Source organism: Oncorhynchus mykiss, chromosome 32 (assembly GCF_013265735.2).
Source record: "Oncorhynchus mykiss isolate Arlee chromosome 32, USDA_OmykA_1.1, whole genome shotgun sequence".
NCBI classification, from domain to species: domain Eukaryota; kingdom Metazoa; phylum Chordata; class Actinopteri; order Salmoniformes; family Salmonidae; genus Oncorhynchus; species Oncorhynchus mykiss.
The window spans coordinates 25,490,692-25,509,859 of NC_050572.1; the positions used below are offsets into that span (position 1 = coordinate 25,490,692).

At 43.5% G+C, this 19,168-nt stretch overlaps 1 protein-coding gene across 10 annotated transcripts in view; it reads left to right on the forward strand.

Moving 5' to 3' along the window:
• The first annotated feature begins 5,352 nt into the window (after positions 1–5,352).
• Positions 5,353–19,168, forward strand: part of LOC110489412 (receptor-type tyrosine-protein phosphatase U) — a 288,775-nt gene continuing 274,959 nt past the window's right edge. For 5 of the 10 annotated variants that reach the window (XM_036970735.1, XM_036970740.1, XM_036970737.1 and 2 more), the window contains exon 1: positions 5,354–5,589. In XM_036970735.1, the coding sequence (XP_036826630.1) occupies positions 5,517–5,589 (73 nt within the window). In that variant the 5' untranslated portion in view covers positions 5,354–5,516. Of the gene's footprint in view, positions 5,590–19,168 lie in introns of all 10 variants that reach the window. The other 5 variants (XM_036970741.1, XM_036970742.1, XM_036970743.1 and 2 more) reach the window with 2 other exon arrangements.

Here is a 19,168-nt window from a genome sequence, read left to right on the forward strand (position 1 = left end):
GGTTGGGTTGTTACCCTGCCTGTCATGCCGGCCCTATCTCTCCCCCCTCTTATCTTTCTCAAGTCTGTGTGTGTGTGACCTTCACCCTGCCTGTCATGCTGACCCTTTCTCCTTCCCCTTATCTCTGTCTGAGACAGCAGGGTTAGGCTGAACTGTGAGAGAGACATCAGAGCTGTCTATGTCTCTGATCACCATCAATCATCATTCTCTCCTAACCTCCTTTCCCATTTCTTTCTCTCCTTTCTTGTCTAAATGTTTTATTCTGTCACTGCTCCTCTGTCCTCAGATAATAGCTTGTTTTTCTAGACTTTGCAGGTTGTGGTTGGGTAGAGTTTAACCCCATGACCATATAACTCTATAACTCTTTGTTGACTGAACTGATAAAACAGCATCTCCTCCATATTGATGCTCAAGCAGGAAAACCTTGTACTTAGACTGAATGGCCTTGTAAAATGGGGGTCTTGTAGGAACCTGGTCTACCCCAATTCATGTTGGGATATATACCAAGCTCACCACAGCTTCCTTTCACATACCAAAACTAATCTGACCAAAAAATCCCAAAACAGGGGCTTATATTCACTTGGCCACTCCTTGGGTTATACCAATGTCAGATTGACAATTAAACACATACCTATTCAAATGTGAAAGACATATTCCATAGTCCTTCATTACATTGTACAATAATAGTCTAAGCAGAGACAATCATAATCAGAACCAGTTCATGAAGCGACCACCACTTAATTCACTATTCACAGTCCACTCAGTCACAGAATGCCACTCACTATAACTATTGGAACTCGCCATTGCGCACATACAACTTTCTAAGGTAGCCTACCGGACACTTGACAAACTACGAGCTCCAAGGAATAAAGGCAAATACAGTTGATGGAAATAATTTAAACTTCTACCTCATCAGTCTTGCGAACGTTTATCTGCACTATAAACATCGCGTCCACTCAGGAGAGGGAATGGTACATGAAATGCAACAATATATCGTACCAAACATGAAGCGAAAATGTCTACAATCATGTAGCAACTATGGATTTTATGGGAAACAACATCAAACATTTTGAAAACGGAAACAAAGCGCTTTTAAAATCAATCAATTGAAATGTACTCAAAATGTCAGATTAGTTTATTGGTGAGAAGCAGCAGGAGTCATGTCGTATGCTGATCACAATAAATGTGTGTGTTTCTGCTTGTGAGGAGAGAGGGAGAGAAAGAGACTGGAAGTTTTTTACCAATTGATAACCACTATTGCAGGGTAATGTAAAAGTAATGATAATGATTGATGAGGATTTCATAAGACATGCTCTCTCTCTCTTTCTCTCTCTCTCTCTCTCTCTGTGTCTCTGTCTCTGTATCTGTCTCTGTCTCTCTCCCCTCTCTCTTTCTCTCTCTCTCTGTCTCTGTCTCTGTCTCTCTGTGTCTCATTAGAATGCCAGAGATAAAGTGTTATCAGTCTTTAAAGAGGGATTTCCTATTTGAATAGGAAATTATAATTGAAATGTGTGTGCTTCTTGGAGGTTGGAGAGATAAGGCAAACACGCAGGGAGATAGGGATAGAAGTAGTGAGAACGAGTGAGATGGAGGGGGAGTGAACGAGAGAGAAGGGGGAGATGGGTTGTAATAAACCGAGTGAAAGGGAAAGTATAGTTAATTTTCACAGGTTGGCATTGCGTGTGTGTGTATGTGTGTGTGTGTGTGTGTGTGTTATTATAACTAAACACTTGAATTACTTTCACACTTATAATAATTCATTTTAAATGTCACAGTTGTGTTTACTCACCGCTCCCCTGATTTAGCACTCAATTAACAGAAGTGTGTGAATACATGTCTGTGTATTGCGGGCTTAAAATATCTATGTATTCTCATCTACACACAGCGACTTTATTCCCCAATAAAACCCACTTTACAAACTAAATATTCTTGGGCACCCAAATTCATTAGCCCAAGGGAGATGACTTACTTGACTGAAGCCCTTGGCCCCTGTAGGCCAATGTAGTACATACCTTCTTTAACATGCCCTCTCTCACAGTTCAACAAGCTGACAAACTTCCTCTCTTTCCCTCTCCAGATCCTAAGAAACAGAGCCTGGCCGAACTGAGAGGAGAAGAGAGGAGCTGATCTGAGAGCTGAAGGTAGGTGCTCTGATCAGTATTGTGATCCACAGTGCTGTGGCCTGGTCTCCTGTTAAATCTAATCCTGATGCAGCCAGTCTCCAACACCTGGTAGTGCAGGGTTCATTCTCCACTCTGCATGTTTTTTTTATCCTCCCCCCTGGGGCTCTGTGTAATTGCTTTGTGCTGATGAGAAGCAACAATGTTTAAAGTACCATCTTGTACTGCAATTACGCCCATAAATGTGAAGTGTGTGTGTGTGTGTGTGTGTGTGTGTGTGTGTGTGTGTGTGTGTGTGTGTGTGTGTGTGTGTGTGTGTGTGTGTGTGTGTGTGTGTGTGTGTCTCTGTCTGTGTGTGTGTGTGTGTGTGATTCGAAATAAAGAACTATCCTGCTTTTCTAAGGGAGTGAGAGATGTGGGTCTCTGGCCCTGGTCGATATCGTGCTCCTACCAGCTTAGTCCAGTCTGATACTGCCAAAGGTCAATGAGTAGCCATAAGCTCTTTATCCTCTAAGTCATAGGATGATGCACGTCATGTTTCTTCTCTTTATCCTCTAAGTCATAGGATGATGCACGTCATGTTTCTTCTCTTTATCCTCTAAGTCATAGGATGATGCACGTCATGTTTCTTCTCTTTATCCTCTAAGTCATAGGATGATGCACGTCATGTTTCTTCTCTTTATCCTCTAAGTCATAGGATGATGCACGTCATGTTTCTTCTCTTTATCCTCTAAGTCATAGGATGATGCACGTCATGTTTCTTCTCTTTATCTTCTAAGTCATAGGATGATGCACGTCATGTTTCTTCTCTTTATCCTCTAAGTCATAGGATGATGCACGTCATGTTTCTTCTCTTTATCCTCTAAGTCATAGGATGATGCACGTCATGTTTCTTCTCTTTATCCTCTAAGTCATAGGATGATGCACGTCATGTTTCTTCTCTTTATCCTCTAAGTCATAGGATGATGCACGTCATGTTTCTTCTCTTTATCCTCTAAGTCATAGGATGATGCACGTCATGTTTCTTCTCTTTATCCTCTAAGTCATAGGATGATGCACGTCATGTTTCTTCTCTTTATCCTCTAAGTCATAGGATGATGCACGTCATGTTTCTTCTCTTTATCCTCTAAGTCATAGGATGATGCACGTCATGTTTGAAAATGTACCATGTACAGACATTTACCTTATTCCCTCAGGCTGGAATAATATGGTCATACATGCTTCCTGTGTGTGTGTCTGTGTGCGAGAGAGTGAAGGAGTTGTCCTTTGCGTGTGCATTTGTGTGTTTGTCTGAGCACATGTGTCTGTGTGTTTGTTGTCCTCTCTGTGTGTGTGTGTGTGTGTGTGTGTGTGTGTGTTTGTTGTACCCTGCCTGTGTGTGTGTTTGTTGTCCTCTGTGTGTGTTTGTTGTCCCCTGCCTGTGTGTGTTTGTTGTCCTCTGTGTGTGTGTTTGTTGTCCCCTGTCTGCGTGTGTGTTTGTTGTCCTCTGTGTGTGTGTGTGCATGTCCTGGGTGGCACTGGTTGCCTGGGCACTGACAGCTTGCCGCTCCTGTGCTTATGAAAATAAATGCTGATGGGGGGTTGAACTGACAGTGCTGCATGGGTCAGAGAGAAGAGAGATGGGGCTCTGGGCTGACTGGCTGACAGGCCGCCAACACTATGCCTGGTTTGCATTGAGATGCATGACGACACCCCTGCTCGACTCAAACCCCCCCCCTCCACCAACTACCAACTGCTGACGACAGTGTGTGTGTGGGTGTACAGGCACAGTTGCCTCACAGTCACTCTCTGCCATGTCCCCTATCAGTATTCCACTGCCACTACTGCTGATACTGCTTCTCTGTCTGTCGCTCGCTGCACCTCACCTCAACTTGCCCCTCCTCGCCCTCAATCTTCTGCCTCTCTTCCCTGGACTGTATGTTACGGTACTCCAAAAACCCTGATGAAAGCCAGATGCCGAAATGCGTTTAACAATAAAGAAAGCATATTTGACGTCCACTTTCATAGTCCTCCAAGAGTTGCTGAATATCCTTATATTGACTGTACTTTTCCACTGACAGACTCAGCTTTTTGCTCCTGGCTGTTTTTTCTCAAACATGCAGTAGCAGACACAAGGCAGAATGTTGTTGGTGGTTTGCCAGAAGCTTGTTTGGTCCATTTCGACAGATGTCAGTGTTAGATTTCAGATGCCAGATGCGCCTTTCCTGAAACATTATATGCCAGAATGCTACATGTTGCATTTTCAATACAGGGTCTTATATTGAATCCTGTGTTTTAGTGTCACATTGAATGTAATTGGTTTCCTAGTCCAAACAACCTTGATCTGGAGCTGTTATGACACACACACACGCACGCACACACCCACACGCATGCACACCCACGCGCACGCACAGCCTCTGACATCGTTCCTGGCAACACGCAGCGGTATAAATCCAATCTTTACGGTCGTAATAGGCATTCATCTAATGTGATTACTGTTCACAACGACACGGCATGTTTTTTCTTCTCCACAGTGTGAAACACACCATGACCTGATTCCATCCTTTGTTTTATCGACTAACTTTCTCAGGCAACTGGAGCTGATTGGAAAATTGACGTCGTGAAATAAAAAAACATTAATGGAACGACGCTTAATTGCATTGGGGGGCGATAAACTGAGGCAGAGTGAGACTCCTGCTGACCTGTTGTGCTGTGATGGTATTACCCACTGGGCACAGACGTCAATTACATTTCATTGAAGTTATGTCAAAGCAATGTTGATTCAACCAGTGTGTGCCCAGTGGGTAGTGACCACGGAGAAGTCTCCAAACCTTCCTCTTCTCCTCATACTCCTCCTGCTGTTCCCTTCCACCCACCACAGGCATCTGGAGTAGCCTACCTCCCACACTCTGCTCCTCAGAAAAACACATGAAAGCTCTACTGTACCTGCAGCTGTTTCTGTTGAGGTATACCTTAGGTATTGTAATTAGCATATATGCATATGAATTAGGCATGACACATCTAGATGGTTTTGTTATGCTTCAATGTAAAATGGTAATTATTATGATAAGATTCTCCACTCACACAAAAGTTGTGTTTAATTTGTTTGTAGAGAAAAACAAGTGTTTGGATATGATGGTGTCGCTGTAATACAAAGCAACCACATGGCTGCGCTGCAGACCTGTATTTGACCACTTGATTGGTGGCGCAAAGTGAAGTAAGGGTTCTTTTTGAATTCTTTGCCCCCTACGTCAGCTATTGCAGCTCAAATTGCCAGTGTGTTTCGCATGGAGGGGGCACTCGCTTCAGGAAGGAAATCAGCCATCAATGGGATCGAGCAGACAACTTTGTTACAGTCCCGCCGGAATCACTCATTACAAGGATTTCTGATAACGCGAGCTGGACTAAAACATTAACATGTATACCGGAGTGTTTCTACTGATGCTGGTCGTCGGGATCTACGCTGATACTATGGACCAAGGGCCAACAGGTAAAGAAAACAACGTTTTTGTTTCTTGGGAGTCAAGCATTGCGCTGCTGCGCACCTGGGAAAGGACAGTTGGCTGGGCTGTCCGTGTCATTTGTGGGCACTGGGCACATTATTCTACGCTAATAAACATGTCGCCAAATAACGGGAAATTTCGAGTGCTATTAATCAAATTTGTTTTTCTTCTTTTAAATGTTGTGAAAGGTGAAAATAGCTCTTCTCATAATTTGGTCTCGTCTTATTTCTGAACAGAACTTCCAAGAAAGTAGCATTGTTCTAGTTTTTGGAAATAACCTACTAGAATATCCAAGAATAACCGCTTTCAATCATTTCAAGTCTGTGACTTGTCGAAATATGCTACGTAGTGTCTTTTGAGGCTATGCGAATATTAGCAATGTTGAATAAGCTGTTGTCTGTTCTTCGCAGGTTGCAGTGTCAAGTGTAACAATATTTTTTTTACCGGTGGCACGTGCAGTGAAGAAGTATAGGAAAGTGATGGCATACCAGGCAGTAACCTCATATTTATAATTTCTCAGGTTGGAATGGTTTCAGTCTCAAGTTATTCTGACATGCAGGATAGAAAAATAAAGTACAAAATAGAACATGTTTTTGTCATAATAACGAAGGTATTCTGACCAATCAATTAAATTGGAATATAAATGCTGTTGGAATATAAATGCTCTTATCGGTTGTTTGGGATTAAGCTACATCATGAGCTGAGAATGTTTCTGTTAATGGTCAATTCGAATAACAGTCATCAAGCCCGAACCTGCTGATAAAAAAACAACAACCCCACGTTCCTTTATGTGCTGTGATTTGATTGATGGAAGCAAACTCTATTATTTAGCTCTGTCATACACATACACACAGTTTCATTCTAATATCAAGTTCTAAAGTTTGCACTCAATATTGTTCATTTCCTGTAAACACATTTGTTTTTTTATTCAGGGCACATACCATGGTACAACAATGCTTTTTTTTCAGTTTCACTGTCATGATACCTAATACATTCTCAATGTGTGTTTTTAATCCTGCGGGAGACAGCTCTGGGAGGCTTACAGCAGTGTTTTTTTGTGTGTGAACTATCTGCATTGTTTTCATTGTGGAATACACAGTCATTTTAGTTCCCAAGAAAAAATGTATTGAAAGGAAAAATCCCCTCGGGTGCCATTCCAGCTCAGCTAAACCTGAATATTAGCAGTGAAAGTGTTTATTAGCAAGGCAGGGGTGTGGCCATGTGTAGATTCACTTTACATGACATAGTACTAAGACCACGTAATAGTGTGTCTTTATACTAAAATGGTGGATTTGAAACCCAGACCCCTGTGGGAGTTGTATGTTATAAATACTCTCCTACAGACAAGCCAAGCAGAACCTTTACTAGTTACTGTTATAGTATACTACATGTAACTGGGTGAATGCATTCTCACTCCCTCCATACCAGTGTTTTCCCTAGATTTCTTCCCAGGTGGCTTCCAAAGCAACATCCTGGCACCAAAACTGTCAATAAAAACAGCCTCTGAGAAGAAGGGTTGGAGCATAGACTTGATCACATAACCTCACCCAACAACATTGCAAACTGAACCCCACTATTCTCTGTGGGCTGTAGCTGTACAGTAGGTGAAGCTGCCTGCCGCAGTGATCTGTTTATAGTAGATGTATACCTTACTGCTGAGGCAGTCTGTGTCTGATTGCGCTAACACACACGGGTCTGTTGCTCCAGGCTTTTCTTCTTGCTTTTCCAATATCTGGTTGAGCCTGAGCAAATAAAATTGTATTGTCACATACACGTGTTTAGCAGATGTTATTGCGGGTGTAGCAAAATGCTTGTGTTTCTAACTCCAACAGTGCAATTATATCTAACAAGTAATATCTAACAATACACACAACCTAAAGTAAACGAATGGAATTAAGACTATAGAAATATTTGGGCGAGCAATGTCAGAGTGGCATAGACTAAGATACAGTAGAATAGTATAGAATACAGTATATCCATATGGGATGATTAATGGAAAATATGTAAACATTATTAAAGTGGCCAGTGATTTCAAGTCTATGTATATAGGGCAGCAGCTTCTAATGTGCTAGTGATGGCTATTTAACAGTCTGATGGCCTTGAGATTAGGGATGCACGATATATCAGTGAACATATGGCAGGGTAACCTAGTGGTTAGAGCGTTGGACTAGTAACCGAAAGGTTGCACGTTCAAATCCCCGAGCTGACAAGGTACAAATCTGTCGTTCTGCCTCTGAACAGGCAGTTAACCCACTGTTCCTAGGCCGTCATTGAAAATAAGAATTTGTTCTTTAACTGACTTGCCTAGTTAAATAAAGGTACAATTTAAATTAAATATCGGAATTGGCTGATATGAGCTAAAAATGCTAACATCGGTATCAGCTGATGTCTAGTTTAACACCCAATGTGCAAAACCGATGTCAAAGCTGACGTTCATACCTATATAATGAAGGTACATAATGTAATGACGGCACGTATAATTTTGCGCTATTCTGGCAACACAGCATTCCTAAACTAGCCCACAATGTCTGCTGTGTGGATCCAGCAGTCAACAAGTCAAGCAGTCATTTGAAAGAGTAACAAAATTTCAGCGAGACAACTCAAAGGCGAAATACATTAAAGCCAAGATAATGGAATTCATTGCCGTTGACAATCAACCTTTCTCTGTCGTGGGTGATGTTGGCTTTCTCTGACTGGTCGAGCACCGGTTAACACTACTACTACTGTGACATCGGGTGCTGTCGGTGTCCTGGAGGGCAGGTAGTTTGCCCCCAGTGATGCATTGGGAAGACCACACTACCCTCTGGAGAGCCCTGTAGTTGCGGGCGTTACAGTTGCCATACCAGGCGGTGATACAGTCCGACAGGATGCTCTCAATTGTGCATCTGTATAAGTTTGTGAGGGCTTTAGGTGCCAAGCCAAATTTCTTCAACCTCCGGACTTTGAAGAGGTGCTCTTGTGCCTTCTTCACCACACTGTCACCATTTCAGTTTGTCAGTGATGCGTACGCAGAGGAACTTGAAGCTTTCCACCTTCTCCACTGCAGTCCCGTCGATGTGGATAGGGAAGGTGCTCCCTCTGCTGTTTCCTGAAGTCCAAGATCAGTTCCTTTGTTTTGTTGACGTTGGGTGAGAGGTTATTTTCCTGGCACCACACTTCCAGGGCCCTCACCTCCTCCCCGTAGGCTGTCTCGTCATTGTTGGTAATCAGGCCTACTACTGTTGTGTCGTCTGCATTCTTGATGATTCAGATGGAGGCGTGCATTGCCACGCAGCCATGGGTGAACAGGGAGTATAGGAGCAGGGCTTGCTTTCCCTGTAGTTGCTTGGTGCACCTTCTGAGTGCTACCTGATTGAGTAGATTTGCTGGGGTAAAAGCACTCCTTGTCAGATCACTGCATAACAGCACCTGTTAGTGTGTGTGTGTGTGTCTCTCTCTGTGTATGTGTTTGGCCCGGAGGAGTTAGGGTAGTAGAGACGGTAGTTTAATCTGGTAGGCCCCTATGTCTCCGACTCTCTCAGTACTGACATGCAGCCAGTGTGAAACACCCCATGATTGGTGATGTAAAGGTTGAACTTGGGATGGCAGACCACATGGGAACACACTATCATGGGAGAAGATGGTCGCCAGGCTGGGGGTTATACTAAGGTCAAGAGAGGGGACAGGAGGGTCTTCTTGTTCTTATTGGCGAAGGTAGGCGCCAGGCTGAGGGTTGTACTAAGGACGAGGGGCTATGGAAGTGCTGGCCGTGCTGTGTGCAGTGGTTTGGATCGGTCAGATTTTTAATCATACAGAAAATGGTTTAACACACACAAAGCTCTCTTTGGGGAACAAAGGTTGGAAAGGAGAAAATTGGATCACAAACACAGAGAGAAGAGTGATGGAAGTTGGTTCCTTCTTCTTTGTTTGTTTGATGTTTTCAGGCCACTGATATGTGAAATAGGACTTCTCTCTTACTGAAAGTAGTTTGAGAATTTTATTTTGCTGATCTGTGCTCTTCCTTCCATCTCTATGAAGGCTTTAATCTGTCTAGCTCTAACACCCCTTCTATTGACTACAGAGAGAGAGAAGTCACTTTTTATTGTCTTTTTTATTTGACAGCTTTAATGGAAGCTTAAGGCATGGACTGCCTTCTTCCCTCACCTAGGGTGACTACATTTAATGTACCCAAATACGGGACAAAGGCATGATTTTGTGGGACAGTGTAGCCTACATGAATCTTTTTTGGGGGCTGCTCTGAACAAGCTTCCGCTGCTCTGAACAAGCTAATTGAAGCGGGCCTATAGGCTACTCCTTTGGCTCATGCTAAATTTGGTCATGCAGAAACAAGAGCCCAATGTGTGTCTGTTTTAGGAAAATCTGGGAATACATGGCCAAGGAAACATTTCTGGCTGGTCTCAGGGAATGTGAAAACTTTAGGAAGTGAGACTTTGATAACAGGGTTGAGTGATGTAGCAGCAAATATGTTGAATTAGCAACTAATGAGCATGAAGAGCCTCACAAATTTGGCAAAATCACCTTGTATCTTTTCAGTTTAATAACCTTATATATATTTCCAATCGGCTATTTATTAACTTTTGTAGCTCTTCATCAGAAACATGCCTTTTTAACTGGCCTCTCCAAGTTTTAGCTGGAATTTAGACCAAAAGGATTTTACAAATGTGATTGGTTGATGAAATGACATTGGCCTACATATCGCCTTGCGCTACGCAGAATATCAGATGTTAACAACGATTGGAGAAGTGTTTAACATCACCAGTACCACATACATATATATATATATATATATATATATATATATATATATATATATATATATATATATATATATATATATTTTTTTTTTTGTCAAAAGAGCAACGTGACTGCAAACCGAGATCTGTATATAATGACGAGATGTTCATGTCTCCACCCTAACAATGGAAGTCATTGTCCCAAAGGCGGGAGGGCAAGCGAAAAGCTTAGGTCTAAGATAAACCCATAGAAACACATTGAGCTTATCTTGGACAGATTTCGGCCAGTGAAACTTCTTGCTTCGCCTCTTCCTCTCCACTGCAAAAGAGACAAGTTTAAATGCCTGACTGAAATATGGAACAAATCTACATTTTTAGTAAATTAGTGGGTTAGAATTTTTTTAATAAAATGCGGAACATGATTGTTTGGTTGCAGGACAAAGGACCAAAATGTGGGACTGTCCCGCACAATCCGGGACATGGTCACCTTACCCTCACCTCAAACCGATGGGTCAACACACCCTGGAAGAAATGGTGTCACCATGAATCAGCCAGGCGGGTAGATAGAATGACTCACCAAAGCATTCCCTATTACTTACACACACACACACACACACACACACACACACACAGTTTAATTGCCACAATTCTTGGCACCTCAACTAGTTAGGTATTTATTAGGTTCGTCATTCAGCTTGCAGTCCAATGTATTTATTGGCAAAGCCGCAGCTGTGGCTTTTTGCAGCCAGCTTGAGTGTTTAACATGAATTTTAAGTTGTTTGGAATTTGCATTTAATCACCAGAGTTGAGGACCTTTGGTGGCCTCTGCAGGTCCATCAGTTCAGCTGGAAATAGGACTTGGCAAAGCTCTACTGCCTTTTGAATAGGACTTCTGTGAGTCACTCATATATATATATATATATATATATATATATTTTTTTTTTTTCTTTCTCTTTTTATCTAAAAGTGATTTCCTCTTATCGTTCCCAGTCGGGGCTGGGTTGCGGCAGTGGGGATGTTTGGCAGAGAAATCTATTTTCTCATAGGGAGCTGAGCTGATTGGTAGGATGCAGGAAGTGTGAGGACAAGAGGAAGAGAAGGAGAGAGAGATGGAGTAATGCTGTGTTGTTCCTGACAGACATTAATGTCCAAGCCTCCCAGTTAAATACCATGGTTCTCTATAGTCCCTTAAAGCAGCTCAGTCTGTTAGTAGATGGCACTTTCACTGACTGCGTGTGAGTGTGCGTGTGCGTGTGCGTGTGCTCTCACATGATGTTCTGTTATTTCTGTCTGTCCAGAAGAGAACTTGAATCAGATCTTTAATGTAAAAGTCAGCAATAAAACACTGACTGGTGGAGACGCTCACTTTGAGTGTGTGTGTGAGTCTTTCTGTGTGTTTGAAAAATAGAAACAAAGTGTATATGAGTGTCAGAGAGAGATCGATAGAGAGAGTGTGTGTGTGTGTGTGTGGTGCACAGTGAGGTGCAGACCTGACAGCTTTGTGTGCTCACTTTCAGAAGTATCCTTTAGAGTATGAGCTTTTAGCAGACAGGAAGACAGCCAGGCAGCAGTTCAGCTAGTCAGTGACTGGGAGGCCTTTCGTTCCAGGAGGTGGTTGTCAGTTAGACCTGTCGTCATGGCGTCACGGTGCCTTGTCTCTGACGCTGATCGCCCACGACCGCTCCCCGCTACCGTGTCACAGTAGCAGCGTGTCCACCTGCCATCGCCATAACACCCATCACCGCCACACTCCCTGAATGGAGCCGACAGCATTCCACGATCGCTCGACGCCCCCGACCTGCAGGGGCCCATGGGAACAGGAGGTGGGGAGTTCTCTCCTCTCAGCTCTCCTCATCTGTCACTTTGCTTCTCCAGGTGGGAGCTAGCTAACCAATAATGTTTTGCTGAGTCCCTGAACGCCACTGTGTTAGACAGATGGCTGTGTGCCAACAGGCCCAACACTACACAACACTACTGCTCAGATTCCTTAATGTGTTTAGACATTCTGGTTAAGATGCTCTTACTTAAGAAATACTTTGAATCTGTAATACACTTTTTTTGAACCTTTTATTTAACTAGGCAAATCAGTTAAAACAAATTCTTATTTACAAAGACGGCCTACCCCGGACGACGCTATGCGCCGCCCAATGGGACTCCCAATCACGGCCGGATATGATATAGCCTGGATATGAACCAGGGACTGAGATGCAGTGCCTTAGGCCACTGCGCCACTTAGTGATTCAGATTTTCATGGTCTTCAGTTATTAGTTTCTGTGACGCCTGTCATCAGTCAAACAACTGATGGAAAGAGCAGATTTCAAGTTTCTAGAGTGGATGTTTCTCTTTAGATTGATATTTGAATGTCTTGTGGACGAGGACGAGAGCAGTGTAGATTAAAAGGTCTCAGCAGGATGGTGGTTGAAGCAGATAATAAATTCAGTGTGTCTGTGACAAATCAACTGTTCTAAAAGCGGTTGGTTATCCCTCTCTTTGAAAAGTTGGCGTCTGTGACAGATATGCAGAGAGAACGCTGAGCTGTGTGCTGTGTCCCAACTTGGATTGGCGGGGCTCCAGCTGCTGCCGTGGCAACAGAGGAACTCGGAACTCGGAGAGAGCTGCCTCAAAGTGTTCAGACTTGTGAACTATAGGACGATGCTAGAGAAGACTCTGTTGTCACTGTGCTTTTCAACAGGACTTAGTGTCAGGAAAGCACACGTGCAAATGACTGTGAGCCTCCCTCTCCCTGCCACTCTCCCTCTTTTTCTCTACCTCGCCTTTCTCTCTTGCTCTCTCTTTTTCTCTATTTCTCGCTCTTTTTTCTTTCTCATTTGAGTTTTTCAAACTGTCCAATTAGCTCATATCTAATGTGAGTGATGCTTCAAAAGCAACTAATTAAGCACCTGATTCTAGTGAGAATAACCGTATTAGTGTAAATATATGACTGTGGTGGGCTATGTCCCAAATAGCACCCTATTCCATATATAGTGCACTACTTTAGACCAGGGCATATTAGAAATAGGGGGCCATTTTGAACACACACGTTGTTTTGTCTCTAATTACGAGCCTGCCAAGTGTCACATTTATCCAACAAACCAAATTCATAAGAACTAAGTAATTGAAATTCCACATCGGTCCAAATCATTCATATTCTTTATGGGTTTTGTTAAGGATCATTTGCTGAGATTGATGGAGCTGGAATCATTGCCAATATGATTAGAAGGAGAACTATCGAGCTACACTGCAGAAGGGTGAGAGAGTTGTATTGTCTGTTTATTTGGAGTGGCTGTGGTGGTGTAGTCGCAGTGGGATGCTATCTGAGAGGAGATACACTGAGTGTACAAAACATTAGGAACACCGGCTCTTTCCATGATAGACTGACCAGGTGAATCCAGGTGAAAGCTATGATCCCTTATTGATGTCACTTAAATCCACTTCAATCAGTGTAGACGAAGGGGAGGAGACAGGTTAAAGAAGGATTTAAGCCTTGAGACAATCGAGACATGGATTGTGTCTGTGTGCTATTCAGAGGGTGAATGGGTAAAACAAAAGATTGAAGTGCCTTTGAGTGGGGTATAGTAGTAGGTGCCAGGCACACCAGTTTGAGTGTGTCAAGAACTGCAACGCTGTGGGGTTTTTCATGGTCAACAGTTTCCTGTGTGTATCACGAATGGTCCATCACCTGAAGGACATTCAGCCACCTGTGGGAAGCATTGGAGTCAACATGGGCCAACATCCCTGTGGAACACTTTTGACACCTTGTAGAGTCCATGCCCCGATAAATTGAGGCTGTTTCGAGGACAAAAGGGGTTGAAACTCAATATTAGGAAGGTGTTCCTAGTATTTTGTGCACTGTGTATACACCGCAGGCAACAACTCTGCAGTGATGACTGTCCATTAAGTGTCAGTAGCTCTGATGTGATATGATCTCTGTCCATTTAGCATCTCCCAGAACTGTCACCTGGTCTGATTACGTCTGTCGGATGCCATTCGCGTCGCTATCGCCACAGACATGCATGAATAGGTCTTATGAATATTCCTCGCCTCACCTCCAAAGGTACAGTCGGAAGTTTACACACACCCAGGTTGGAGTCATTAAAGCTTGTTTTTCAACCACTCCACAAATTTCTTGTTAACAAACTATAGTTTTGGCAAGTCGTTTAGGACATCTACTTTGTGCATGACACAATTCCAGTGGGTCAGAAGTTTACATACATTAAGTTGACTGTGCCTTTAAACAGCTTGGGAAATTCCCCAAAATGATATCATGGCTTTAGAATCTTCTGATAGGCTAATTGACATCATTTGAGTCAATTGGAGCTGTACCTGTGGATGTATTTCAAGGCCTACCTTCAAACTCAGTGCCTCTTTGCTTGACATCATGGGAAAATCAAAATAAATCAGCCAAGACTGCAGAAAAAAATTTGTAGACCTCCACAAGTCTGGTTCATCCTTGGGAGCAATTTCCAAATGCCTGAAGGTACCACGTTCATCTGTACAAACAATAGTTTGCAAGTATAAACACCATGAGACGTTCTGTCTCCTAGAGATTAACATACTTTGGTGCGAAAAGTGCAAATCAATCCCAGAACAACAGCGAAGGAACTTGTGAAGATGCTGGAGGAAACGGGTACAAAAGTATCTATATCAACAGTAAAACGAGTCTTTTATCGACAACCTGAAAGGCCACTCAGCAAGGAAGAAGCCACTGCTCCAAAACCGTCATAATTAAGCCAGACTACGGTTTGCAACTGCATATGGGGACAAAGATCGTACTTTTTGGAGAAATGTCCTCTGGTCTGATGAAACAAAAATAGAATTGTTTGGCCATAATAACCATCGTTATGTTTGGAGGAAAAAAGGGGAGGCTTGCAAGCCGAAGAACACCATCCCAACCGTGAAACACAAGGGGGGCAGCATCATGTTGTTTAAAAGACATTTGTTTAAAAGACAAAAAAAATAATGTTGGGGGGGTGCTTTGCTGCAGGAGGGACTGGTGCACTTCACAAAATAGATGGCATCATGAGGAGCGAAAATTCTGTGGATATATTGAAGCAAAATCTCAAGACATCAGCCAGGAAAATTCACCCAACTTATTGTGGGAAGCTTGTGGAAGGCTACCTGAAACGTTGGACCCAAGTTAAACAATTTAAAGGCAATGCTACCAAATACTAATTGAGTGTATGTAAACTTCTGACCCACTGGGAATGTGATGAAAGCAATAAAAGCTGAAATAAATAATTCTCTCTACAATTATTCTGACATTTCACATTCTAAAAATAAAGTGGTGATCCTAACTGACATAATAATTTTTACTAGGATTAAATGTCAGGAATTGTGACAAACTGAGTTTAGTTGTTTTTGGCTAAACATCTGACTTCAACTGTCTTTAATTTCTGTAGCTTAGCCAAGTATCTCTAATGACTTCTCTAGCCATTGAACTCCAAGTGGGCCCTGACCTGACCTGCCTACCAGTCTGATGGATGACGGTTGAAGTTGATGCTGTCGTTGACAGCGACAGAAAAGAACAGAGGAGAAAAATAAACTGTTGGGTCGGTCAATTTTCTGCTGTGTGCAGCTGTAACCATGGCAACTGGATCAGCAACTAGTCCCCAGGTCAAAGTTTACACGCATGATGCGTTCTGGCAGCACTGTCAAAGCGTCAGCAAATGTCTTTTAAGATGGAGATGACAATTGGACCAAACCCGAACAAAAACATCCCTCTCGACTTTCCGAGTCTTTCCAATAGCTTTGTGGTAAAGAGGGCCACAAGAAGCAATTTCTTATAGTTTTTCTCTCCAGTTCTTACTCCTCTCCCTCCCTCCTCGATCTGCATTTATTTACCTTCTTTTTCTATCCCTTCCATTCCCTCTCCCACCATATTAAAAAACAGAATCCCTGTTGTAATAAATGTAGGCTGTTAAGTGCAAATGAACTTGTGCTGGGAGCTGTACTACTGACTTTATACTAGACTCTTAATGATAACAGCCTCAGTTATAGCATGACCTTAAAAAGCCCCCCTCGATGATAAGGAACGAGCCCTAGGGGAGGGTTTGGTCCCCTAGCTGCTGTAGGAGATATTAAAGTTTACAAAATACTCGTTTCGAGTTATCAAACCTCTGGGCTTTGGAGTGTACCTGTGCAGCGCTTCAGAGAGGTATTAAAAGTTTGGAGTGGAAAACTTGAGATGTTGTGAACCTGCCATTGCCAATCAGTGGGCCCTTTATAACACACACACACACACACACACACACACACACACACACACACACACACACACACACACACACACACACACACACACACACACACACAGAGCTCACAAGGGCACTGTGGATTGTGTGAAGGAGATTCCCTGTGATCAGTATGGATGCCTCTGCAGCTAGGTGTGTCTGTGTGTGCTCAGCAGCGTGAAACAGCAACAGCTGTGTGGCTGCTTGTTGCCACAGGATGTTTCACTGGAGGGCTACTCTCTCCCTCGCCACCCCACCCTCTCTCTCTCTCTCTCTCTCTCTCTCTCGCTCTCTCTCTCCCTCAACATTTAAACCACTTTTTTTTATTGGGCCACACCTTGTCACACATTTCCCGCCCTCCTTCCATGGTGCCTGGTGTTCAGTGCAGAGGTAGAGGGGATACACCTTGGCAGTAAGCTAGAGGATATAGGGGCTGTAATGTTGGCAGATGTGGTGGTGCAGGACAGGTAGCAACTGTTACACCAGCTGGTCCTGACCCTCCTCTGTTCTCCTCCCAACATGGTCCTAATGTAGCATCATCATCAGTAGCTGGTGCAGTTCTCTACCCAACACTGCAAGGCATCAAGCACATTCACCTCTGGAACACCACTTGCACAATCGAATAGAACTTGATTTGCTCTCAGTAGAGAATTTGTCTTGCATATGTACATGGTATTGGTGGTTATGTAAGTATAGTTATAGGGGATTAATGTAGTCCTGGACACTGCAAGGGCAAGGAGCCTGGATATCATCTCCTACATGTCATTGAATCCAAACCCAGGATGACTGGTAGTTTGTCATCCAAGCCCACGATGACTGAGGTTGCATACCAAATGGCACCCTAATCCTTATATCCCTCAAATTCAACTCTGGACCTAGAATCCAGTTCCAATGCATTTTTTAATTGTTCCCCTCTAATCAGGGACTGATTTTAGACCTGGGACACCAAGTGTGTGCAATTAATTATCAGGTAGAATAGAACCAGCAGGCTCCGGGCCTCGTAGCGTTAGAGTTGAATACCCCTGCCCTATATAGTGCACTACTTCTCAAAAGTAGTGCACTATGTAGGAAATAGGGTGCCATTTGGGATTAGCACTGAATAAATGATTACCTGTTGACAGAATGTTGTTTTTATGAGATCTCTACTGGAGTGGACTGGAGTGAAGTGGGCAAGCATCATGCTGTGGATTTATATGTTAATGGATGCAGCAGTCCAGAATCAGTGATTGAATAAGCAGCTCTCAGAGACAGATATGAGGGTCAGCATTTGACATGTTGATAGCTAGAGGGAGAGGGGCAGAGAGTGAGAGAGAGGAAGTGAGGGAGAGTGAGAGAGAGATGTGGGTGATGGAGAAAGAAAGAGCGAGAGAGACAGGAAAGCGTGTAGAGGACAGGGAGTTGAGGCGTAGGGACTATTGATTACCACACTGCAAGCTGTCTGAAACAGAATCAGCTGGTGGTCTCGTTTCTATTTCTGGTCTTGATGTCTGGGGATTAAGTTAAGGGTTGGGAGCAGGGAGGCAGGGGGTGAATGGAGTCCCCTGATCACTCCGTTATTATGCATGTCTGCCCTCGTGCCCTCATGCCCTCTAACACTAATCCTACCGTGTCTGAGGAGACAGATGGTGTTGTGATCAGGGCACCAGGAGAGACCTATTTGGATATCTGAATGTCCCACGCATGTGCACACACACGGCTGCCAAACACAGGGGATATGGCCATTGATGACCTGTCTCGTGGCTTAGACAATAACAGGTGTAGTGTTTTAGTTTTCCCTTGTGGCATTCTGCTGCAACAGAGAGGGACATACTGTATGTTGTTTGTGAAGGAGCCTTACAGGAGACCTCTCCCTATACATTGACCTAGAAAAGTGCTGAGTCTGGCAGAAAGTGTGTGTGTGTGTGTGTGTGTGTGTGTGTGTGTGTGTGTGTGTGTGTGTGTGTGTGTGTGTGTGTGTGTGTGTGTGTGTGTGTGTGTGTGTGTGTGTGTGTGTTAATTATATCAGAAGAAGCAGACTGCCACACCAGTTTCTTGTTTCTTTTCTTTCTATTTCAGAAGAACATACTCATTGCCAGTGTTACTATATTAACTACATGAAGCAGAAAATTCATTTTCTTACAGTTGAACACACCAGAGGCTCTAGAGACTGTGTAGGCAAGCCCTCTTAATTTACAGCGGGTCCTTCACTTGCTTGGTTCATAAGATATAAAGAGAGGATGTAGAGGAGGAGGGTGATACAGGTAGAGAGATGCTGTCTTGCCTTCTTCACCACGGTGTGGTTTGACCATTTCAGCTTCCCAGAGATGTGTACGCCAAGGATCTTGACATTTTTGACTGTTGATGAGGATGGTGGCGTGCCCAGCCTGGTTCCTTCTGAAGTCCACAATTGTCTCCTTTGTTTTTCTGACGTTGAGGGAATGGTTGTTTACCTGTCACCACACCACCAGAGTACCTACCTCCTCCCTGTAGGCCATCTGGTCGTTGTTGGTAATCAGGCCTACTACTGTCGTGTCGTCACTGAACTTGATGATGGAGTTGGAACTCTGTAAGGCCACACAGTCGTGGGTATACAGGGAGGACAGGAGGGGATTAAGGACGAACCC